Source organism: Apteryx mantelli, chromosome 19, assembly GCF_036417845.1.
Source record: "Apteryx mantelli isolate bAptMan1 chromosome 19, bAptMan1.hap1, whole genome shotgun sequence".
NCBI lineage: Eukaryota > Metazoa > Chordata > Aves > Apterygiformes > Apterygidae > Apteryx > Apteryx mantelli.
This window is the reverse complement of record NC_089996.1, coordinates 3,337,102-3,364,041: the sequence shown is the minus strand read 5'-3', so window position 1 is coordinate 3,364,041 and position 26,940 is coordinate 3,337,102. Positions and strand designations below refer to the sequence as shown.

Sequence of the window (26,940 nt, the reverse complement as noted above, 5' to 3'; positions counted from 1 at the left end):
AGCAAATAATGGGAAATATAATTATATATTTGTTGCATTTCATGAAGTTTTATCTAAACATGAAACCAGTCGCTCTTTTACATATAAGCTCCCTCTCTTCAGCATCACAGCTTTGCTGAGATGATTGTAGCATCCCCCGCTAGTGGAGCTTAAACATGAGATGCCCAAGGAAGTCTTATTTGCTAATCCTGCTGTATTTGTTCTTGGTAAGCTATCGGAGAGAATGCCTGGAACATCATCACTGCCTGTAACCAAACTCTGTTGTACCCAATATTTACTAACAGGACAAATACATCAGAAAATATTTAGCCAAAACAGAAAGCTTCGCTGCAACTGTAAACTAATTTGCTCTTCTATGTCAACACAGTCATTCACCTTCTATTAGAAAGGAGATAGTCATGGAGATAGTTACTTCTGAATAAAATATGCTACTGCAGATTTATTGTTGCTTAAATAAAAACATGTTTAAAAGAACACGTAATACTGAGTTTAGGGTTCCACAAGTGGCCTATTAATCCACTACACAGCCATTTTCACCATCTACTTGTTGCTGCTTTATTTTTACATTAGATTTCTACATTAGTTATCCTCATGCAAAACAGCATATTCTATGGGTAGGTTAACCCTTCGTCTTCAAACATGCATTAAGACCACTGCTGCATTATGCACTGTGGGGTCTATTTAGCAGAAGGAGCCTTGCTGGCTGCCGCCCCAACTGATACATGGAAGTGCTAGAGCAAATAATAAAAGAACAATGATGTTTGAAATCTACACTGAAAGCCAGACTAAAGCGTATCTGGTTACATAATTTTATTCTGCAATAGGAGATCTGAATTTATTCTGGGTTTCACTGCTTTCAAGTAGACTGATAGATAGGAAAAAGCACTGCCAAACTGTGTTGCTGAGGGTAAGATCTGAAAGCACCTTCTAACTACAAACAGAAAATGTTACAAGAGCAGTAGTTTGGATTTCTTAGCTTTCAGATTGCACAAAGCTTCTTTCCCCTAACACAGATATACACACATGTACAAAACGTGTGCGTGTGTGTGTGTGAATACAGATCTACGTGTGCACACATACAAACAAATCAGTGTATTTTTGTAGGCCTAGTTCCCACTTTAAATGTTTTGCCTAGGAATTACCTGCTTTCTTGCTGTTTTAGGAATTACTGTGACAGAGAGACCAGGAATGGGAACACACCCAAGATGTGAACATCTCACATGGTATTTAAGCCCAGGAATCTCATAGTGAAAACCTGCACGACTGCAAGTGCCCCCAGCACACATGCCGAAATAGTCAGAAGCAGGATAATTGTATTTCTACACAGAGTCCAATTTCTTAAAAATGCCTAACAGCCATTAGGCGTTCTTAATGAGGAAAACGCATCGACGTCCGTTCAGTTTTCAGAGTCGACGACAAAGACAAAAATTACTTTTAAAATATAATTTTCAGTGTATTTCACATGACTCAGCTCAATTCACACACCACCTTCTGACAAAAAAAGCATGTGTGAAATCTGATGCCGACTGATTTTGTTTTACTGAATCTGGAAATGAAGTGGAAGCAGAACACTGACCTATAAGTACCAAACTTGAGTAGGAAAAGCAATGTTACAGATGGAAAAACAGCAAAAAAGGGAACAAAACAAATCATTTGCTCCATCAGTAAGACTTTAGAGCAGAAATATATGTAATAAATTGACTTAATAGCCTAAAACTATTCCCGTGAGCCTCTTTTATGACAAAGAAGTTACTGCAGTATCAGATAATATTATCTCAAAGTGAAACTGTTGAAACAAATTATATTCACCTACAAACCAAAACTAAACGTAACCGTGCATGTTGTGATGAAATCTGTACTGCTACCCACTCAGACCGCTGAGTCTGAGAAGGGAAAGACGGTATTCAGACAGACAAGAACGATCTCAAAATCTTAAAGAACGCTTGTCAATTTTAGTATCTTGCTTTTCTACAGTTTCAATAAAAACAGTGGAAATAAAACAACAGTCCAAATAGCCAGCCCACAAGCCAAGCTTTGTCTTGCTTTCCTTTTGGCTGGTTCTTGACCAAATCATCTGGGGAGCAGTTACCATTTTAATTGCAGTTTTACATGAACTTCTTTTAAAACTTGTTTTTATTCTGGGTTTACTGAGAAGGGAGGATGGGTTGTCATCACTAAGCGCATCCCTATAATGACCCCAAAGAGAATAAATAACTGTTCAGGTAATCATCAATGAAAAGAAACATAAGTTCTTACCAAGAGGGAGGCAACAATCTCTTACAAGGTTGTAATCTAATTTTTTTTGTACAATTTAGATAGTTTTCAGTATAACTGTAAAAGACATGAGAATAGAATTCAAAAACATTCAGCACTGGCCACCTGGAGAAGTTTTAACACTTATAAAGCAAGAGACTGCTTTGATACGATACGCACCAGTGTTGCCTTGTCCTTGTATCGCAGTGGTGATAGGTACTATGTGCGTTCCATTCTGTGTTACAGTTTTTATTGGTAGCTGGTGTTGACCTAGAGGTGCCTGTTGCACTATAGTAACTGTCTGTAAGGGTGTGGGCTGAGATGTCTGAATGATACGACTAGCAGCTCCTATTGTAGCATGACTAATAGCAGGTATAGGCTCCACTTTAACTGAAAAACAGAAGATAAAACACTGTTAAAACAAGAAAGTGTTAAAAACCAAAATCACTTGATTTTATCAAATCAGATCTTCAACGAAAAATGTATTCCGCTTTATTACTAGCCTCAACGTATCTGAGAAGTTATGATGCAAAAACCTGAGAAACTATGCAAAATCTTCAGTTTAGTCAAGCATTTCAACTGTTCGTCCTGAAGTACATTTCAAACGCTAATCCTTCCGTATAAAGAGCTACCGAAACAGCTAACCCCACACGCTCTCACCTTTTACTTCCTTGTGGTCTCCATTCTCTTGAGGTTCTACCTTGGGCTGGGTTACCATCGCAGCTTGCGTGACTACCGCCTGTCCAGCTACAGTGTAAGTGTTTGCTGGTGCTAATCCAGTCACGTTTGTGACAGACACAGCTGGTATCTGGTGAACAACATGAACTGTCTGAACTACAGGCTGCTGGGATGTTGTTGTTGTCACAGGAGTTGCAACAGTGTAGGTGACGGGTTTAATAGTTTGTGGTAGCTGCCGTTGTACAGTAATTAAAACTGGTTGGCTAGATAGAGGTGATCCTATCAAGAAAACGATAAAAATTAGACTGCCAATTTGAATGATTTCTGTTGAGACAGTCATCCTTTTAAACTTAACACTAAAGCCTCAGAGGATTAACAACCTCCTTGACTAACACCTCAATGATCCAAAAGATAAAACTGGACAATAAAGATGATGACATGCGGCTATTCTCAGCCACATTTTTTACAATAAATGCTGTATTAGCACAGTAACACCTGTATGCCATTCCCCCCCTACTGCAAGCGCAGCTCTACTGCCAAAGCTATGTTTAATATTTGTTTAGTAAAACTACTTTCCACGGATGAAAACTAGTATGTGCCTCAGGTGTTCTGTGGAGCACTTCTGCAATGGCACACCTCACGGCTTCCTAGGCCGGGAAAGCCCGGTCACCGCTGCTGACCCTGTTTATCTTTGCCACAGAAAATTCTGGAAATATTAAGGTGGTCACTGCAACTTTTTGGGGATTATCACCAAGAAAACGGATGGAAAAACATACATCAACTAAAGTAATTGAACAAAGAATTCCCTTTCCCATTATCCTCTCTCCCCCATTTTAGGAAAATTCTTACCATACAGATTTATTCTTTCCCCCTTTAGCCTTTCAATTCTTTCCATCCCCAGCTTTGAAAGGATGAAATGACCACAAATACATACTACTGTTAAAGAAGACATTTGCTTACTACTGTAACCCATGCCCTAATGTTAATTTATTTTCTTCTAAACCAGAAAGAGTATGTTTCCAAAGGAAGTGACAGCTACAAGACCATACGGTCCCACACAGCACAGAAGTACAATCTGCTTCGTAACAAAGGGATCAAGGGCTCTGGAACAACATGTAGATAATAAAGTCTGTTTGTCTGCAGACACTATTTCTGGGCATGTTTATGTGTTTCTCAATGCTTCGCTCTAAATATTAACAGGTTAAATACTGACTGGTGTTTTGGTGTACGTGTGAAGTCTCGGTAACTTTAACATAGTAGCCCTCTCCCACCTCCAACCCCGGAATGCTTTTTTCAGGACTTCTCACCTGGGGCACTCTGTGCAAATCGTGCTTCTTGTATTACTGCTAGTTTTGGCTGGATAGCACTAGGCTCAGGCTCCATGGGGACCGGAGATCCTTCCCTGGACAGGCTCTCGGGGGTCTGGACTCCGCTGGAGTGTGCGGACAACACTCCAGAGTGATTAGGAGAGGCTGGGGCACTTCTGTATTTAAAAACGAAAGCAGCAGCTGATGTGTTTTAACTCCCGCACTGCGAAAGCCGAGCGAGCGAGCGAGCGAGCGAGCTCTAAAGCGCCCATGCCACGCGCTGCCCGCAGGGGGGCACCTCTGCCTTCTGGCAAGTGCAGTCGTGCTCATCGATACCATTTCTGTTAGCCAAGCACCGAGTTTGAAAGCAAACTTCAGCTACAGTTAACGGCATGGAAGTGGCTGGATGCTTTCTTGGGGAGACTGTCTAAGCAATCCGTGAAACATTATGAACGTTTCTTCTGGTGGGGAAGGACAATGAGCAAATCTCAGCCTAAAGGGCAAGTCAAAAACAAAGCTGCACCAGCAGGAAGGCTGTAACTTTATATGGTGAATAATTAAAACCCACATTATTTCCCCATCGCAAATACTGCTTAAATATTATCAAACAAAATACATACTTGTCACTTTTAAGTTTAATAAAAAGGTAGCTGATATTTGGTAATTTTCTTTGCAAACAGCTTTAAAATGCAGTAGACGGCAGTTAGAAATTAAAATAATTAATTCTGGAAAAAAAAAGGCAAAGCAAGCCTTGCTTACATTAGCAATCTGACAATTACTTATGCAAATTGAGTCAGTTCATTAACACAAAACACAAGCAATAAAAACAAGCCTAGTGTATGGGGCAGCCTCCTAGTAAATCATACAGAATTCAAATACCAAGTCTGGATGAAATTAAATTACTAAACTTGCGACTGTATCCAAAACTATCAAGTCCGTATCAGCCTGGAGATTAAACAACAGCCATAGTCTTTGTGTTCATCTGTTTTTCCTTACCTAGAAGAGAGTGGTCCCAGAGGGGTTCTAAAGCAAGGTACTCCCCTAGGCCGCCTTTTCCTAAAAGCCTGCTCTATTAATTTGCTTTCAGAGGCAGGGTCTATCCTCCAGAATGAGCCTTTGCCTGGTTCTTCCTGGGAACGTGGTACTTTGATGAAATAACGATTCAGAGAGAGATTGTGACGTATTGAATTCTATGGAACATAAAAAAATATGTAGAATTCATATAACTTTTTCAAGTCAGAATGTGGCCTACTGCAGCAGTTTGTGCCATAGGAGACTCGGGGTTCAGCTCTTAATTCCTTAATGCAACAGGGCTTGAGCACTACAAAGGCAGTGCCATAAACCTGAAGAAAGGCCTCTTGCATTTTTCCAGTCTTTCCCAACAATTAAACAACAGTATGCTAACGAGGTAATAACAGGAATCCCATTTAATTCTCTAGTGAGAAACATGGCGATTGCAACAATCTGTTAGAACACTACCCATATTTGAGCATAAAGCAGTGTGAAAAATGAAGAATTAGCAGTCCTCATACACCACCCTTCCCCAGGTGTCCAAGAAAATGTCAGATCGTTCGGAGAGGACTACTAAAACACAGCATATACTGATTGTGATCTTATACGATAATCCTCTGTTACTGCTCCATAATACATGAAGAAAAGGTTAAATTACAGAAGTTCCAACTGCAGCTGGACTGTTGGGAGTTCACCCACAGTCCAGTCTGTCTCAGCAAAGATGCCAAGGATTTAGTGCGTCTAGAAAAACAGTATATGGCAGCAGGTCCTAATACAGCTCTTCAGTGAGATCCTCTAGCTTGCACATTACTTTATTCTCACTTTGCTGTAACACACAAAACTCTGATAGAGATGTAGAAAACCGCTAACACTCTAAAGCAAGTGGCCGTATCTATGCCTGGCTTTGTGCACATCCTTTTTTTCAAATGTATAAATCCAAAATCTTTCTGAGTATTATCACTGAACCAGAAGAAAGAAAGTTTAAGTATATGTACTGAAATAGCTGGGGAGGAGGGAGAGGAAGAGAAGCAGAGAAAAAGCTTTACATTAACATTTCTGTTAATATTTCTGTCTTCAAAATTTGCAAAATCAAACACAAATCCTTTTTTCAAGGCCAGTTTTTTAAATGTCTGAGTTCATGACCTTGATGGCAAGTTTGGAAAACTTAAAGCAATGATAACCATGTATGGTTTCTTAAATGCAAACTGATGAAACCAGAAATGGTTTTCCCTGCCAAAAAGTGAAACAGAACTAGAAACATGCCAAGAACATGTTTATGAGTTGTATTTATTTCTCCATATGCTAGAATAAAAGAGTAAATCCAAAAGTACCTGCTAAAATAAGTCCACTGAGGGGAGTCAAGGGCTCTACAAAAATCAGACTTTTATAGAATAAAGGATATAAATACCCCAATACTACTTATGGAGGTACAGGATTTGGGTACTACATACATATATGTACTGTATGCTTTGAATAATGTGTATATGTAGTTTCAAATATTATTTAAAGCATCAATCATGTAAGTTCCCCTGACTGTAATCTAATACGTGATGCCTAGAAGCTAGCACAGCTATTGAGGCATGAGGTACACCTGTTAGTGTTAGAGCAGTGTTTTATATGACTAGTGACTGAACAGCATCGGATTTTCAGCTTTTCAATTGCTTTTACGAATAGGTGCTAATTATTCTGGAACATAACGTGTGCCTGTGTCTACCACCTTGTTTTTGCTAGGTCTATACATCTAAATACGTACGCTGATCTAAGGACCAATTTTTGAACTACGTATTACACCATATGCATATATTTGGTTACATGATGCTTATGTAAAGGAGCATTATACACACAGATATTCAAGATATTTCAGGATAGCAAACAAAAAGCACACAGACATTTTAAAAACCTGGTCCTACTGATCAGAGAGATCTGTTGGTACAACTGCAGCCTGGATTCTGTATTGCTTGTGTGCAAAAGGGGGAAGAGGTGATTCAGACTACTAAGTACTTCCTAGACACAAGAGCTAAGTCCTGTACTAGCTAAATCATTAGCAAAAAGTTAATAAAAGTGACATTCCCAGCTAACCTTGGAGTTCTTGCAAGAGTGATCCAACTTTTATATACGCCCTATGACAAATAAGTGCACGATTAATATTTAAGAGTTACTCCTCTACCGAGAAGTCCTATATTCTTTAGTCTTCTACTTCTATAGCAAGCAGAGTGTTAACACTTCCTCACTCTTCCCCTCCCCCAGTCTCTCCAAATTTTACTTCCCTGAAAATAACTTCAGAGCATGCCTCTGCTGCGGAGCATGACTGTACCAAGCAGCAACCCAGTGAAACCGATACTTCGTGATCGACAGTGCAGTCTGAATGCTACAGGGCAAACTGGCCAGGGCTGCTAATTGTGCTCTCCTGTCCTTTGCCGAGATTAAAAACAGCAGCAAAGGACTGAACCTTTAGCGCATGTCTGGAAAGAGCATGCCAGACTGATTCATGCTCAGTTAGTCATCCTGGCAAATGCTGAGGTTGGTCTCTTTCAAAATAAAAAGAAAGTAGAAATTAATTTTTACAGAATTTAAGGTCTGGTCCAACCCAGCAGGGAAATGAGCAAGTTCACAAACGGACACCATTGCACAAATGAAAAAGGGCACTTAATAGTGCAAGGTAACAACAGGTAACAAACGCTCGCTCTTCCTCTGTACTGCACAGTCAAGACCATTTGCAAATGAGTCTGAACTTGTAATGTTTAATATCTTAATTTTATCTTAAGATAGGAATACACATATGCACACAATTGTAAGTTACAGAACACAACTACGTTCCTGTATAGTATACATATATTCAAATCCACAGTACTAGTTGTGCTTTTCTTCCACAAAAGTCTGCCTGTATCCCTACTAGAGGTTTAGAGAATACCATTTTATGAATAAAGGAATGTTTCAGGTACAGAATAATTTAAATTCTCTACTCTGTTCGAGATCTTACAATCAGGAAAAAAACAACACACAAAAATTTTAATGACCCACTCATATGACAAATTATATTTAAGAGGGGCTGTTAGGCTCAAACACAAAATAAATTTACATGTTTTATATATTGTCAATGACCCTTTATAGTCGCCAGCATTACTAACAACTAAAAAAGCATGCTAGATATCGAATTTACCTGCCAGCCCTTGTCTGCTGTCCTGTAGTACGGATAATTTTTAGTTATGTGCGTATAAATTCCGTTTAGTGTAAGCTGCTTATCAGGTGCCATTGTAATTGCTTGTACTATTAACTGTGCATAGGAGTAAGGTGGCTTAGAGTCATCCTATACAAGGGAAAAAAAAAGTTTGCATCAATAAACTTTAAAGAGATACACACTCCTTTCTAAATTAAAGTTACAAAACCCAATTAATTTGATTTAAGGCACTTCTGGACAACCCAAATCTTGAAACAGAAGAAGTGGCTAATAAAATTTAGCTCTTCTGATTAGCAGAATGTAAGATAATCATAAAATCTGCAGAAACAAACATTAAAGAACGTTAATTTTCAAATGTCTATAAACAACTATATTACTAAAAATGAATACAGACCCTCCCCAAAAGGGGAAAATATCAAAATAAATGCCGCACCTAATCACAAAACCCTCTATATTATTTTTAAAGTCTTTAATGCCAAATTATGGCTTCGTGCAGATAGTTTGGCAAACAAAATTCCAAGGTATTACATTCGCTTTAGACTTTCTTTAGGATTTTGATTTCAAACAACGTTTACCTTTGGGCTATCTCCACCCGATGCTTCCTTGTCATTTTCTGACTGTGAGTTGTCAGCCATTAAATGTAGGTCAGATGGTATTACACGGCTCATTTTGTACCCTGAAGAGCCTGCACCACGGGGGCTAGATGGGCAGGAATTTGCAGCACTGTAGAACATAAAAAGAAGATCCTACTATTTTGTTATACAGTATATCACCACATTATGTCTAATCAAAAAGCTCTTTTTGCAGAAAATCCCACTACTAGAGCTTCTGGACTGCAGTTAAGTATCTGTCAGTATTTCCATTATAAATCCCATTTTCCAAGTGTTTTTAACTCATCCATAGGAATTAAAATCACTAGAGGAAGAAATCTGTCAAATGAGACTCAGACATTCCTCGTCAAAGGAAAAAGGATTAACTGATTTATTAGGTCGCATTGTATTTGTGTAGAATTTGCCAATAGGAAAGTCCGTTTTAACTACTTAAGCAACCACAAATTTTGAGACACTCATTTAAAACAAGAAACAGATCCTGCATGAAATTTCTGCCATATGCTTGTATTCAGTCTGCTCAAAAAAGATCATCTCTCCTTGTGTATATTTGCACATTTGAGAAAATATAACATTATAAGCTGTGAGAAAAAAAGTTTTCTTATTTAAATATAAAACCACATGATTTTAAGTGTTTGCATGTGTGTCCGTATACAGACACATACATTTATATGTATAAAAATTACAGACGTACCTATAAAGATGATGCATTAGCACTGATTCATCTAATATTCTCAATAGTACGTCAACAGAGCACCACTGAAAAGTTACTACCAAACAAGCGAAAGCTGTGGATTATGATACCTGGGGTTTTGCTACTCATCACAGAAAAGCAAAGCTAAAATTACATTAGGTTCAGACTATAATATTTTTCTACTAGTCGCCGCCCTGCCTTCCATAGTCCACACGACACAGAGCTGTACAAAGATGGCTTTCTTCTACGGTTCCCATTTTGTCAACGGGAAGGGGGCAGGCAGCAGGTGACGTCTGCCCCCCGCACCCCAAAGCTTTGGCAGCTCCCTGCAAGGACACACATCTCTCAGCAATTTATAATGTGACTGACTTCGACTCCGTCTTCAGCAATTCCAAAAACAAATAAATAAATAAAGCCTGCCGTGCCCTCAGCTCCTCATCTTCAGAGACAATCTTTCCATCGCTTGCACCTATGGTTTAAAATGGCAGGGAAAAAATAAAGCTAGAGAATGGTGCTCAGCTTTATACAACGAAGCTTTAAGAAATGTAAACCTGCCAAAGGTTGTTTGTTGCCTTGCCTGGAAGGTTTCTTGCTATGTTCCTTCACAAAGCTTGCCGCGTTCCTGCGTGTGTGTGTGTGTGTGCGTGTGTGCGTGCGTGTGCGTGTGTGCGTGTGCGTGCGTACACGTGCGTGTGTGCGTGTGCGCGTGTGCGCGTGTGTGTATACGTGTACATACATAAATAAATAAAAAACTTGAACTCAAGTTTCACATCACCAGAAATCCTGCACCAGTGGTTTGTTACTAGCTATATACCGTACAAGGAGCACTGGATTTCTGAAGTTCTGCATGGAAGAATCCTTGATTAGAGCCAAAAATGTGTAACTTTTTTTTTTTTTTTTTAAATATAGGTCACTGCTGTTCTGTGTTTTCACATATCAACTGACAACATCCTGCTGAGCTCACTTTAGCATATATTGACAAAGCGACACATATGGTATAATCAAAGCAAGTTTACAAGTCTTCTACAAAACAGGATGATTTGAAGAGAAACTGTCAAGCTTTGCTCTCAAAATAGATTCAAAACTGTCTTTTTTTTTTGTAATAAACTATAGCTCAACAGGTGCATGAAAGCCCTGAAGAGAATTACAAAATTCACAGTGAGGCAAAGACTGTGGTGATATACGTGATATTATCTGAAATATTTATGAGATGTTCTGTCATTTCTTGGGCAAGATATGTTTCACCCTGAATTTTAATAAGAAAGCAAACCTGTTATACCGTCAAGTCTAGATCTCTTTTCTCTCTACTTCCACCATTTATATAGATCTCATTAAACACTACAGTATTGAGATCAAGATCTTGGCAAGCACGAAGGAAGTCAATTATCCTTATATTCAAATTTCATTAACAAAATCTACATTTTAAAAAAGCCAAGTAAATGATCTTTACAGTGCTTCACTCAAGTGAAGATACAGGATGTGAGAGAGAGGAACAAAACTTTCAAAAGCCTCTATGTAATTTTTGAAACATAATTTTCAGTGCATTTACATGAAATTTTTGCTCCTGAACTTTCTATGACTTTTAAGAATTTCAACTGAAGCAGTCTTATGAGTTTGTGAGGACAGCTAGCTTACGTTTAAGTGAATTTGATCCCCCAAAACAAAGGCAGATGACTGCTTCAATTACAACATTAACCAGGATAGCAAGTCACCAACCCAAATTAACTTCCCCCGCAAAAGTTTTCCCTATGCTAAACTCCTCATATTACATTTAAAAATTTTCAGTAAAACTTCCATTTACTTCCAGCAATGACTAATCGATAGCAAATCCTCTTTGGTGTAAAGAGATCAGTTTGTTTTCCATTGTAATGACTAATACTTGCTAAAAATAGGATTTTTTTCTACTGATGAACTTAAGGAGACAGTGGATATCAAAATACTTCAAAATGGTATAATTTAGATTTATCTCATTCAAAGTATTCCCGTAAGCATTAAAAAGTAAAAAACAAACAAACAAACCCCCCAAACTTTCTAAAGTATCTGGAACGCAAGAAAAATTTACATTCCTTTGCTGTTCTAGGAGCCAGAAACCTGAGCAAACTGTTACACTTTTAACAAATTAAATCTGAATATTAAAGGCTGTTCAAGTAACTATCTTAATAGACAGAAGACCAGTAATTTTTTCCAAGGGTGGTTACTCTGAGCTTCAACTTAAAGTTTAATATATAAGCAAAATACTTGAAATGCATTAATTCTGTAGCCACATATTGCCCTATATCCAAGGGGCAGGGCTGAAATACCTGATAGTTCCTGTGGGAGAAGGGAGAGGGCTGATCAGGTGAGCCATGTTGTCTGGAATGTTTATTGTTAAGGGAGAGATCTGGGGTTGCACGGGCTTCACTGGGGACTCCGGGGCCTCCTGTTTTTCTCTTTTTTCATTGGACAGAGCTGTGAACGTTATCTTGATGTTTGTGCTGGGAAACCTGAAAGTACAGCTGAAAAATAAAACACAAATATATAAGCAACTTGTTTACTGAAAGTAGCAATTTCTGCATAACTTGCACATGTCGCCTAACCTTCTTTAAAAACAAAAAGGTATAGTATCTCATGTAATTAGCTGTAAGAATCTGCATTTTACAGACTGTACAGAAAAATCGGTATGACCAAAGATCTCCAAATAAGTACAAGTTTGTTTATATTTCTGTTCCAAATTTAAAAAACACTTATTTGTAACCAGTGTAGTTTATGCACTGTCTCTAAGTTTCCCGCGGTTCATCCTGATCTTGCAACTATCCCTAAAAGGAGACATGAGGCCACTGCTTAATGATAACAAAGAATGGCTTTTGCAAACGAACTAGTGTACCCGTAATATCAAAATTAACCAGGAGCACAAATGTCTGCAGATCTGAGGCCTACGCAGTTTCACATACTGGTCTAACTAAAAGGGTATTTTTCCTTTTTTTTTTTTTTTTTTTTTTTCATCTTGAAATATTCATTTAGTTAAACAAGTATCAGTCCTAATTCTCAGCATTTACAGGGTATACTGCTGTTGCAGTACCACGTTCAGATATATTCTACGTTTAGATTTGAATTGAACAGTCAACATTCAATAAATTGCCCATTTTTATAAATAACCAGTTTCTACACTTCCCCCCTAAAGACTGATGATAATCTGAATATTACGTAAATTAACAATGTGCAAATGTTTTTTTTTTAATTTGCAAAATATAATTAACACACCTTTAAACATTTTCCTTTTCACATCTCTGTATATAAGCATTTAGAAGTTAACCCAATTAAACAGAACAGGCTATTTATAACTTCTCAGTAAATAGACAGATTGAGCAAACAAGAAGCTTAATTTTCTCTCAACAAAAGCATCTACAAAAACACAGTTCAGGCAACTTTACTATCTCCTCTTTCTGAAGTAAGCTGTTAGACTCCACTGGCACTAAACCCCCGGTTATATTTACACACCTCTTCCACCTGATGAAGAGGGCGCTGCCAGTGGCACCCTACCTAGAGACAAACCTTAGAAAATGTTTTCAAAAGTGACTCTTTCAGACAGATCTAGTTTTATAAAGCAAGGAAACAACAGCACTCTGGAACAGGGACAAGAAGAAATTTAGCTACAAATGCAAGATACCCAGGGTAAACAAAAGTGATCATTGCTTTGAAAAAAGGTATCGAAAGGGATGTAAGAATTGGACAGAACAAGCAACTATGGAGTAGCCTTAAAAACATGAAGGCTCTCACACGTTTTGTTTTTTCCCTTCTTAAAATCAATCTAAGTGTGTTTTTTAACATGTGACTGTGACAGCATGGGATTTGCACTACATTTCTTACGCACACATACACACATGTTGTGGTGATTTTTTTTCCCCCTACAACACCCCCCCCTCAAGGAGGAGAAAAAAAGAAAAAGCAGCAATGATGACTGACCTTCCTTGCTGCTCTCAGTCTTACTTCTCGGTATGGACCACGTCCGAATCGAACAGATGACCTATTTCTGAGACACGCTCAAAGCACTAAATTAGGAACAGAATCCATGCCAAAACCCTGCAATGTGCACTTCAGCAAGAAAGTTAGATAGACCAATTTCTGGGTGTTTTTAATCTTCAGGAACAGCTCACTTTGCTTTTTGCCATAGAAAGTATTCCTCCTCTGTATTGTTCTAGCAACAAATGAGAGAGGCCTCAGCTGTTTTGCTAACAGAAAACAAGCGTCTTCAAAACGTTGCAGGTAATCAACAGTAACGACAACACTGCTCCTCAAGCGCCTGCGAAGGCGAGGGGAGCCAAAGGCATCTTTTTCGCTGAAGACTTCATCGCAAAGAGTAAATAAAAATCACTGTGAGGAACTGAACAATAATACTCATTTGACACGGAGACAAGCTTAAGTTTTAGGACAACCTGCCCTACTTATTGTATGAGGCTATTCCAAACCTGCAAATTCAACTTAATACTTTTTAGACAAAACTTATTTCAACTTAAGAGCAACGCAGAAACAGCCGGACGTAACTTTAGATGCTCATTCACTGGTCAGCCTGCTTCTTGGCTAGCAGGCAGTGTCCCGCGGCAGGGAGGAGGGCAAGGTCCATGACTTCAACACAAGTACCAGAAATATAAAAACACAGAAAACGTATATTCCACAATCACACCAATATCCTTCCATATAGGTATATAAAACAAACAAACAAACAAACAAACCCTTTCTCACATTACTGCACTATCTTAATGTATTATCTCCCCTGGAGGCATCTTTTGCAAAAGGGACCAGGAAGCTTCTTTATAGGTGAGATTGCAGCACAAGCACAGCACAGAGATGCTGGCCTCAAATGGTGATCAAGCACAAAAAAAGCCAGGAGCTTTGACTAATCAACTTAGAGTCAGGAAATGTATTTAAAACCTGAAGGTGATACTGTTAGTTTACAACATTTCACACGCTGAGCTTGAAAGGATGGTGTTATTAAAGAAGGCACATTATCCCTACAAATCACTGTCTTGTTAGAACACGCGAACACCTCAGTCTCCACGTTATCAGAAGACTGCATCTGTCAATGGATTTATATTTGCAAGCAGAACTTTTGATAGAATCATTGTTAGTTCTTTTTTATAGTTGGAACACAGCCAAAAGCAAAAAAAAAGGGGGGGGGAGACGTATACTAACCAACAGATCTTCTGAATAAATTGCATCAATGCAAACATATTACATTATTTCCAAATCAAACTAAGGAACATGTTCGAGTTTGATTAGAATCAGGTTGTATTTGGCACATTCTTTACCTACCTGTAGTCATACGATGAGTTAAAAAAAAAAGCACAGCACACAGAGCAGAGGCCTGCTCACACCTTTAGACTACAGCAGGCTGCAACTGATTTTATTCACTGCTTAAAGTGCTTACAATAGTTTTATGATGCATGACCACAGGACAGTTGCTATAGAAGAAATGCATCCACACAATTCACTTTTTCAAAAAAAAAGTGCGGAATGTGTCACTCTGCACCTCATCTACTCAACCAACTGCCATTTTTTCTTTATAGGAAGAAGATACCATTCAAGATAAGATATCAAATAGATCCCCTAAGACTGATCAAACAGATTTCTAAGAAAGGTTTACAAAACATCTGTATTTAGAGGTGTATGATAAAAAGTGCCTATGTTAGGTATCTAAGTGATGAAAACAAATAGTACTATTTAACTGATATACCAATATCATTTTAGGCATTTCAGAAACAAATATTCACAGTATCCACATTTAAATAATTGTATATGTCTGTTTATTATGAAGAGTACTTATGCTGTACTTTCAACAGAGCATCAAAAAGGAGGACAAACAGCATACAATCTAAGAAACCGCAGCAGAGGTGACAGAATTGAAATGCAGCTCGAGATCCTACTTATTCTTTTACAAAAGTTCATTCTGGGTTAACTACTGGAAAGAATGAAAGGGGAGAAAATGGACAAAAAGCATCAAATCATTTCAAATTATTCCCAAGAAACAAAAACTATTACTACCTCTAGAGCATGTAGAGCAATGGAAACCTGCCAGTCTAGGCATTACTACTATTTAAAGAGTTTAGCAGCCAGGTAACAAGTCTTGTGGGAAAATGTGCAAAGTGTAGTTGCGTTTGTCACATCAATATTTCTAATATTTGCTTACTTTCCTTTAGCAGTTCTGTCTGTACAGCAGGAAAAAGCTAATTATACATCTGCAATTCTACTAAACGAAAATATCGACTGATTGAAAACTAGGAATTCTGTCCTCTCTCAAACTTGGGAGCAAAACCTTGAAAGTAAGAAATCAATTCCCTCCCCTGATTCAAGTCTGACTATGAAACCCAGTGCTTCAGTACCCCTTGAATTATTCCATTTTAATCGTCTTTTTGAAACTGAGACAGAAAATTGGACACAAGTTGCCCTCTGACATTTCTTGAATCAGCACCTCCATATTTTAGATTGAAATAGGTTTTAGGGGTTCAATACTGATAACTCCCTAAGTCGTGGTAGTTACAACTCTGTAGTTCAGTTCTTTTTACAGAGACAAGGATATTGCAACACCAGTAGCTTCAAGGATTCCCCCATACTTTAAGCAGACCTAAAAGGATAGCGAGATGACAGTTTTGAAACTCCTGTTGGTTTACTGAAAGCGAGGGAAAGCTTCAGCTTTTGATATTAAAAAGCTAACACCCACAAAAAAGAAGCCAGACGGGCTTTTGGAGATTGTTTTTGTCAACTTTTGACTTCAAATATCTTAAATGCAAGCGTGGGTAGCTCATCTCAAATAAAAACTGAGGTAATTAACACCTGTACCACTAGACAAGTGTTTTCCAGCTTAGGTTTTCTTTGACAGTATAGCAGACAATGATGATACTATTCACATACCTCCTTCTCCAACCCTATTTGGATTAATGAACTAGAAGAAATCACAGAAATCACTGTACTTAAAAATATTGCCTCCCTTCCATGGAAGGGTGAATTCTATAACTAACCCAGATTTTTTAAACTTTTATTTTTTAAGGATGGCTTTCATCCCTTTTCTAATTTCTCTTGCCTACTTAATTCTCATTTAGGACTTGGGTGTTCTCTGCAAATTGCTAAGGTACCGTCTGTCCCCTATCCCCGGTCCCCACTGAGTAACAGCGTGGAATCCAGCTCAGCAAGGTCAGAAGCTACCCAAGGGTACCACTTCCACTGCGTTCGTAGATTGAATTTGAAACTGTGACTTGTAAGACCAGCATGTCAAAACTGGGGGCATCTAACATCCATGGGAACACGGTATTTTAAAATTACAATTTGTGGGACTCTCAGCTAATTAGTGAATTTCTGTAGGCAAGAACATGGGGCACAACTGTGTTTTTTCACTCTTTGCTGCTTCATTTCTTATTGATTTCATCACAACAGATTATTAGGAAATTAATTCTAAATTAAACTAGAGCTAGCTATTATTTCCAAATAGATTTGTAAATAAGCAAGGACTAAAAGATGACTCCTTATAAAAAGTTACAAATACTCCAGAGGAAAAAAAACTCAAAAATAAAAAGTACAATTACATGTAAATTTGTATAGTCTTTGTATAATCTGTATATTGTGCTGTTACAGGCTGAGGAAAGGGGTGTCTTTGGAGAAAGAACAGGAGCTGGTTCCCCTCACAGACCAAACTGACACATGCAAAAATACTACGAAACCTGCAAGAAGAGATGCAACCCCACCTCTTGGAGATACCCCAAAACAGGAATTCCTGTTACCTTGGAGAAGAGCAGGAATTCCCTCGCCATGGCAAAAGGGGCTACTTCACTCAGCCTACCCTTTGCTGCAAGAAACATAATTGCATTGTCTAACTTTATCATCTGCTGAACTTTACACCAAAAGGTTTCTGATTATTCAACACTAAGAACACACATACTAAATTATTCACTTCCAGAATTTATTTTTAAGACTTTGGCCTGTGTTTAATTGAACTGTAAGTCAATACTGCAGTATGTTTCCAGAAGAGGATCATCTTCTTTAGACCTAAATGGAATCAACGAAAATGAAATTTATTAAAAAGATTAATTAAATTAAATTGCTTTAAAGCAGAATCAAAATTTTAAGATGATCTTTGAAAGTACCTCACTGTTTAAAAAACTGGAGTTTCATACTAATAGTGAAGGTAGATTTATAACACCATCCAAAGAGCCACAATATTAAGTAGCCCCGGTAAACTCTCAGCATTAAATGATTACTAATAAAATACAGGTTATTTGAAAAAGATCTATGAAGATTTTTATAGTAAGCATTTCCTTGAGTTTTCAACAGAAATAACTGTTCAGAGATTCTTTTACAAAGTCTTTTCTCAGAATGACAAAAAAAAGGCCTTTCTGCAAAACTTATCCATAATTCAATCATAAGAAAAATGCTATGAAATTTTATAATGGATACTCTGAAAAAAGGCGATCCAGAATATTACAATAATAATCACATGAATTATTTTCTTCTTTTCCTAAACAAAGAACTTTCTTGATGGCACTTTCTTAATATAGCTGCTTTTTCATCTACATGAGGTATACCCATGTGCTCCTATCAGAAGTTCTAGCTTTATGAACTGTTATACATTACATTTGTAAAACTTTCTACATGCCTGGTAATGGATGGTAGTAGTATGCATTTTTCCCCACCGATTCTTAGGGAAAAAAATATTAATTTCAAAATAAATTTACTTCCAGAATTTAAACTAGAGGAACATAAAGCTCAACTCCTCTACCACCTTTTAAAAAGGAAGTTTTTAAGGCCTTTGTGCTTGCACTTGACCACACCCTGTGCTGCAATGCGAAAAACTACCCCAGCACGAACGCAGCATCACTTCCTACACGCACACGTGCGCGTACCCATGCACATGCACGCTGCCTTAGGACGGAGTCTTCCTCCTGCCTGCCTCCATGGTCTTAAACCAAGTCCAGACTTGGCTAATTTGCCACAAGTTTACAGTCAATTAAGTTTGGCTATTCCTAGTCAGGACACTTCTGAAGTTACCCAAAAAGCAACTGCCCTTTAAAAAGCGGCAGCTATTTCCTCTGGGGAGCGACTCCTGACCGCACGCATGGTTCCCTTCGTTCTCTGTATCCCTCGCTATTGATTTATATTGGCCAAAGATCAACAGTTGCAAAGCGCATCCTCCACAGACAACAGCCATGGGGAGGGCTCTGCAACCATCTCATCCTCCAACAGTGCAAGGAGGGAAGGAAAAAAAAAAAAATCAGATTTTTAAACTAGCAGGTAAACTAGCAGTTAGTTTCATTGGGTGGTTTTTTTGTGCACTAGGCACTTTTCTCAAGTATGTGTGTGTTTTCAGGTGTGCCACGACTGTTCACACGATGCCATAAACCACTATGAAAAACAACCCTAAAGGGGAACTCTCGCATCTATCTTAAGATTCCAAAGCAAAGACCCATGCATCGTCCAACCGGATAAAATACACGGCAGCCCCACGTTAATTCAAGCTGGTCACCTTTACAATTTTACAGGATTCTAATCAAAGGCCACAAACAGGATCCAGCTGTACATTAATGGCTCCCCCACAAGAAACCTCAGGTGGGTATTTCCCCGCTCAAGTTTTAGCGATGCACAAGAAGTCTGTAGAGTTGCTGGTAGTTGTTACAGGGACGGTGCTAACCCCCGTGCAGAAGGATCCGGAACAAGCCTGTTGGTGCCAAAAAATGATCCAATGACATTAGATTATGGACGATGATGGGAATGCTCCCAAACTCCAAGCATCAAATACAAACCGAGTAATAAACATATATTCTGGTTTGAAATGGGTGTTTAATTCTTCTTTCCCACTTAAAGAGGTAACATAATCAGAAGCAATGGATGTTTAACCCTATGTTCACCACAATTTCTCTAAGAAAGGACATTTAAAAGTCAAGTCCAAAAAAGACACGTGCTTAAATTGTCCAACTACAACAAATTTTACTGCAAATGTAATTAATTCTATGAACAATTTAATGCTGATCTCGCCCCCTCCCCCACACCAGCATGCTACAAAATGAGCTTTAACAAAAGTGCTATGCCAAATTTTCAAAGATTCTTGCTTTAGCTGTCAGACATTTAATTTTAACTACCAACCCAGAAATATTGGTATTGATCAGTAGCAAAAAACATTCAAGTTTTGCTACAGTCCTGCAAATGTGCTCTAGTTAATTAGAAATACATATATCAAAAGCACAAATTCCCACTGCATTCTCCTCTTTTCTTAAAGGGTAAAATATTTAAACCAGCAAGACCGGGGGGGGGGGGGGGGAGGAGAAAGAAATTCAATACAGTAGCCCTGCACAGGCTGCAGGAACTGAGAAAGAAATTGGCCTGCAGGCAAGAATGTAGGCAGCAGTTACTGTAGAAACCAAGCTCTTCGTTGCTTTTCTCTAAGCAAAAGAAAGACACAAAAGAGCTGGAAAACAGCGATCGATGGGAAGCAGCTTATAAAGCTGCTTGTCACATCTGCTGCAGGAAAACCAGACACTAATTCATTAAAACTGCTCATGTAATGCCTCTGGAATTTGAGGCTCCCCAGCCTGTGAATACAAAAGAAACTCCGCCTATGGAAACACTGCATTTTCAAGTATTTAGCATCTCTGTACACAAAAGCCGCGCGCAGAGTCAGGTTGTGTGGTCTCTATCCTTAAATTTTGTTCTCAACTGTAAAAACAAACTAAAATTTGTCCAAACGGTAATGGGCCTCTATCTTTGCCAAATTTCAAATGGCTATTGCAAGTCCCAATAGAGCATACATAACTCTATAATACAATAGTTTCCTGTTTGAAAAAACAGAAACAAAACACTTGCAACAGGAAAGTTAAAAAAATAAAAAATAAAAAAAAATCATTCATTCTCCCTTCCAGATAAGTGCATTTAACAATGGCTTCCTATTACCAAATATGCAAGTCCAAACTTTCACCAGGACAGTAAAGATCACTCAAAGCCTCTTTTCATAAAGCATAAGATTCATAACCACTGCTAAACTGAAGTAGGCCAGCTAAAACCCCTATATCCTTTATTACCAGGTTAGCCGGTTACAGACGGTGCCCGGCATCCCACCCTCAGTTGTGGGGTACTCGCAGGGATGCAAAAGGTCATATGGAAATGGTGAGGTTATAACAGTAATATTATTCATTGCTAAATAAAAGCTATCGGCAAACCAGACAAAACCGCTTAAAGCTAAATATTTAAATACAGACGGTACTTGGCATTTTACTATTCCTTACAATTAAAACAGAAGGGGGGAGTACAGTGAACAAGTGCTGTCATGATGTGTTTTGACGCAAGCATAATGACAAAAAAGCACTTATGACTCATACGTTAGTTACTTCAGCAACAACAGACTGCGGGTATTAGCTCATCAGAGGCCCGCGCTCCACTGCCAAATCATGGCAAAGCTCCCCCATCGTTACCAAAAGAACAGCTACCCACAGAGGCAAGGCTGCACAGAAAAGACTTTATTCCTGAATCAAGGAAGTAAAGTTTACTTTAGATGGGCTTTTCAAGCTAGAACTCTGCTTCCAAGAGCAAAATAGTCCTTTATTTCACCTAGAAACCCATGACTAACTCAGGCCATTGAGAAATGACAAAACCTGCTTCCTAACAATTCTAATTTTGAGTAGACAGCACAGTTAAATTTCCCCCTTAAATCTGCCTTCATGGTCAAAGAACAGAACAGACTTTTTTCAGACTCCTCTCAAAAAGCTCTGGGCATTAATTACATTTCACAATCATCTACCTAAGGATTTAGGGTGTCCTAAGTCTGTCCGCTGCTGGCTTCACTTTGGTGATACTGCGGGGCTAGTTATTTTGAGATTTTAAATTATATTTTGAGACCAGTCTTTTAACCAACAGTACTCTGCAGAGCGCTTAGATCAGTTTTCATTGTCTCCTCTACTTGCAAATTGCTGGAACTGTTTTAGTGAGGGTGCAGAGACCCCTTAGAAACTTCACACTCAAAGACTGCTTTGCAGCATACACCAACTTCCATTCCTCCATCACTCGTGTGCACGCTCAAGAACCACTCAAGACTACAAAGCGTCTGAAGACTACAAAGCAAAGACAAGCTAATTAGAGTAATCGACAACAAACATACCGTCTTTGGAGAATACAGCTCCCGAAGCACTCCTAAGCTATCCTTCTAAGACCATGCCAAGCTCTCAAATCATAGGATGCTTTAAGGGGGCAGCAGGAAAGTACAGAAGGATAAAAACTAATAAAAATAACGGACATACTTTAACAAGTCAGACAGTCACACACATGGAAATCTGTCCAGAAATTAGAAAAAAATTACAGTAAGCACAAAACTCTTTGTAGAATATATGTGTTAACTATTGTCACTGTATGGATAAGAGAACAGCAATACAGAGAAGCAAAGGGTAATCGCAGCAAATGTGAAGCATGAGATTAATTTCTCCAAGTATAAACCTGAATCTGTGATAGTCATCTATCTTTACAGTGAATGGAAAGCAACAGACACTACAAGGGTACGAATCTCATTGAAGGGTGAAGTCTAAAATGTCTTGGAGGAATCATGTCAACGGATGCCTATTCTTCACTGAATTTGAAGGGAGTCTAGGTGTAGCCTTCTACATCATACACACTCATTTAGGGAAGATGAAACCCGTTCTGAATAACACCTACCAAAGGAACGAAAAAACGTAAGCTGAGATTCCTGAAACACAACTACAAATCAGGAGCTCTTAGGAACAGCAGTTTGATCTCAGGGGATGGTTTCATAGGATATAGTGATGCAGCAGCTCACCACTGCCAAACAGAGCAGCTCTTCCCTGCCTCTGGCACCACTTCTGTTCCCAGCCATGTACTTACCCATTTACCCTGTGCCTGCTACCAGGCCCTACTGGTATCTTCAGGGAAGAGATTTATTTGCCAACCCAGCAGAAAACTACCTGAGCCAAAACGTAAAAGTTTTCTGGTATTTTAGAGAATTTTTGTCAGCTCATAGTCTAACTTGCATCTCTTTAAAAAGGTAAAACTGTCATGACAACTTCATTTAAAAGCTGCACTGCACTTACTACCTAAAAACACAACATACTATTATAAAACCATTCTAACCACTCTCTTCAAAAAGTTGAAACTTGAACTACCTAATACCAAAAATAAGCCTCCAGAAGCTACTAGTCACAAAAAGTAAAGAACTCAATTTGTAAGCAAGAGTGCATGCTTAATGCTTTTCAACAGAATTTAAGTTTGGTTAACTTGGAACCTTTTAGCTCCACCAAGAAAGTGGGTACAGCAGATACTGTTAACAGAAGGGATTAATATCACTTAAGTCAAGCATTCCCTGCAAAAATATTTCTACTGCTCTAAAAATGTACCAGAAACTACACCAGGAATAAAACTTGTCTGCATAATGATAATGATATATCATCTTTCAGTCTATAACTAATGCATTTATACGTTCCCACGTACACTGCTTCCAAGGTCTCGCCCATAATTGAATAAACACACTGCTCTGCATTTCTGCAACATCTTTCATCAGAAAACCCCAAAGTACTGAACAGAAATCAACACATCAGATACAGTGTTCTTTGCAGCCCTATGGCCCACCAGCATTCACACAGGAACAATGTATGTAAGAAAGCCTGGAACACCGGCAAAAAGAGATCCAATAGCGCTTGAAAACAGAGAGAAGGGAGGCAGGGAAACAGGAAAGGAGAGAAAAACAGGGTGTTTTCACTGCAGCGATAAGTAAGCTATTTCAAAACGCGAGGCATTCATTTTAAAAGGCAAGGCATAGGTCTTGATAAAAAGTGCTAGGAAAGAACACTGTAATTTCATCATCCCCCTGCCCCCACCCATGAAGTATTATCCCCATTTTTAAAAACAGATTAAACAGATTTGTGACTCGGCCAAGTCATTTTGGCAAGCACGCAACAGAGCTGGGAACGGAACATATTTTTCCCCAACACTCAATCTTTGTTTAAACCACTGGATCATCCCTTCTTTTAGGCTTCCTTCTACAACCGCTTTGAGAGGCAGAACCAGGTGAAACACTCTCACTTCTTCAGTAAAATTGAGAGGATTTCTTTAACAAGGTTAGAGTTTGTTGCACAGGAGTAGCTGCTTTAGGAACAAAAAAAATAGTAGCTGAAAAGCCTACATGGCAAACAGTAAAATGTGCACACAAAAACTATCTTAAGCAATCTTTCACATCCTCCCAAACAGAGCTGAAGGAATTTGCATTTCACGAGCACTTCACCATTACAGAATGAAAACTTGACAATAAAGCTGCACATTAGATGCATACATTCTAATTAAAATCTATACAAATATACATACTGAAGAACTTGAAGGTGTTAAGTTATGCAGACCTCTCTTCCTATGCATCTATTAGAAGCAGGATTTTTTTTTATTATTACCAAACAGAAAAATTCAAACAGCATTCATATTCATTTAAAAGCAAACAAAAATAAAGCTGAAAAGAAAGCTGAAAATTTGTATCCTAATCACTGAAGCTTAGGATAGGGGGGGAGAAAGGCTGAAAACTTATATCCTAAGCATTGAAAAAATATCTTGGCAAAAAAAGAGGACTCATTTGCTTTCCTTTAAATGAGCTGCAACAATAAGCAAAAGAATTCTTCCTAAAATCATGAATAGCTGTCAAGCTATTCAAACTGTTACTCATTTGTGCATGAACTTCTCCCAGTGCAGGAGAACCTGCAAAAGTCCCAGTGACACACAGCTGGAGATGCTGAAAAACATCAGAGGAAGTCCTACCTGCTTGCAGTATCAAAAGTCTTAGTTCAGTTTTGCTTATCTATGTTATCTCAGCTATTTTTAACTAATCATACTCCTGCTTCACCCGATACCAAGTGTAATTAAAATGTAAACACTTTCACTGACCAGAAAAAGCCAGACTACTAATTTGTTTTACAATAATTGAACTATTCAGGAGAGGGAAATATGTGGAAAGTGGCATCTTCACTTTCTTTTATTTCTTGTCCTATTTAAACAGAGAGTAGTACTGTACACTATTGAACTTCTGTTTTTACTTTAAACTGCATTCCTAGAGACAGGCAGCAAGGTTCACAATAATCGGATCAATCCCATACATCAAAGAATACTCTGTGGGAGGGTAATGACAAAAAACATGTAGTTTGGTTATGTAAGCCAAACCCAAACTGAGTTCCCCGATATTAAAACAACCATGTCTTAAGAGTGGTTTCTTTTGGTTTAACTTCAAATTCCAGACTTTTTTTTTTTTATTCTGTGACTTAGTTTTTCTAGACCATTAAATTTCCTAAAAACAGAAGATCAGAAAGGGGAGGGGGGAGGGGGGAGAGAAGGTCCTGGTGCATAACTCACTATTTCAGTATACAAAGTGGGAGGCAGGGGGGAGTGAAGATGAATGCCAATATGACCATTCAAAACCATTCAAAATATGGCTGCTCAAATCATTCTGCGCACTAGTCAAAAAGGCTAACACAGAAAGTTTTCCTCAGTTAAAGGTTCATTCCTGAACACTCTCAGGGCATACTGGAAGAGGTAGCACCCATCTACGCACGTACGTGCATTTCTTAATCTAAAATACCAAAGACACCCACCATTTTCAATCTCTGTGCTTTAAACTCTGGTTCCTCTCTGAGGTATGTTAGAGCCAGACCAACTTTGCAGATAGTAAAATCTTCCAGAATGCAAACCAATGCCAAGTCCAGTCTTCTCTGCCTCTTGTACAGCCAGTGATATAGCTGTTTAAGTTTATATAATGTTCTGAAACGCTGAAAAAAGAAAGCTAAAGCAATCAACTGCAAAGAGACCCTTGTACAGCTATGCAGAGGAACACGCTGCTTAACTTGTTTGAGCAGTTCACAATTCTCTCCATGAGCAGAAATTTGCAAAGCTTTTCTGCAGCAATCGAGCAATGCATCTTACTGTCACCCTCTCAAAAGAAAAGTGAAGTTTGCTCAGTCAAGCTTCCCCAGCTTATCAGCTGAGCATCATGCTTCCCTGAATGGGACTGTCAGAACTGTCATGTAAAAAAATCCTTCAAATTGCCATTTAATACGAATTTTTAATCTGATTTTATCCCCCCACCTGCTGGACATTTCCTACTTCGGAAGACATTTGCTGTTATTACATAATTTCTGCCATGCATAAATAGCGATAGCTAGAAACACATGTACTTTCTGGCACAATAGGAACTGAAAATTTGAAAATAGGATTGTGTATTTGAGAACAATTTCATCAGTCATGTGATCTCTTCAAAACTCCACTACAGAATCCACTTCTACTTCAAAGCAGAACAAAATGCAAATATTTAAGTTAAGTCCCATGCATACACCACTGTTTAAAAAAAGAACTGAAAACACTAATTTTGACAGTACTTAAATTACCATATTTCCATTTAGACTTGAAAACTAACTAGCGTTTGAAAGATTTAGATTTTCAGAGAGATATACAATGCTGAAATGTTAACCCCTAGCTACAGAAAAGTGTCTGGTTTCCCAATTTCCATATATGTGTAAGACAGTATATTAAACTTCATTCAGTAATGACAAAAAACAAACCTTTATCCAGAAAATATATATTTTTAAATCCATATAGTAGTATTGGAAATGCCAGCAAAAATGTATTCACCACAACATTTAAGGTCAGCCCTAAATTACAGAATCACAGAATGGCCAAGGTTGGAAGGGATCTCTGGAGATCATCTAGTCCAACCCCCCTGCTCAAGCAGGGTCACCTAGAGCACGTTGCCTAGGATTGCATCCAGGCAGCTTGAAATTAAAATTATCTAAAACACAGAAATAGTGACAAATACTAGTATATATTTGAATCCACTTCCCTCATTTTTAACTCATACATCACAAATTATTTACACAAGATGATCTTAGAAACATCTGGACAAGTAAAAGACTAAGTATTTTGATTTTTAAATTCTGTAAGAATCAAAACAAAAATGGAGAAGAGAAGAAAGGCTGAAATATGAAGATCTCAAAGACATTTTAACAATTGTAGAGGGAACATGCACAGCCTTATCCTGTACACTTCTCCAGTTTATAGAGTATGAAGCCAGGAAAGCTAAAAAGATAACAGATACCTTAGGTAATAGAAACAATCTACATAAAACTATCGTTTTTAAAATCCTTCCCAAAAAATGAAAAAAAAATCAACATTTTTTTCCCCATGTACTATAAGTTTGCTATTAAATGTTAACTTTAAGATACAAATTTA

General features: G+C 38.2%; 1 protein-coding gene across 2 annotated transcripts in view; it reads right to left on the bottom strand.

Moving 5' to 3' along the window:
• The window catches only part of FOXK2 (forkhead box K2), a 59,634-nt gene that overhangs the window by 13,562 nt on the left and 19,132 nt on the right, over positions 1-26,940 (bottom strand). For both annotated transcript variants that reach the window (XM_067308378.1, XM_067308380.1), the window contains exons 2-8: positions 12,030-12,224; positions 9,003-9,150; positions 8,410-8,556; positions 5,235-5,428; positions 4,239-4,414; positions 2,914-3,210; positions 2,434-2,643 (exon numbers count right to left, since the gene is read on the bottom strand). In XM_067308378.1, the coding sequence (XP_067164479.1) occupies positions 2,434-2,643; positions 2,914-3,210; positions 4,239-4,414; positions 5,235-5,428; positions 8,410-8,556; positions 9,003-9,150; positions 12,030-12,224 (1,367 nt within the window). The remainder of the gene's footprint in view (positions 1-2,433; positions 2,644-2,913; positions 3,211-4,238; positions 4,415-5,234; positions 5,429-8,409; positions 8,557-9,002; positions 9,151-12,029; positions 12,225-26,940) is intronic.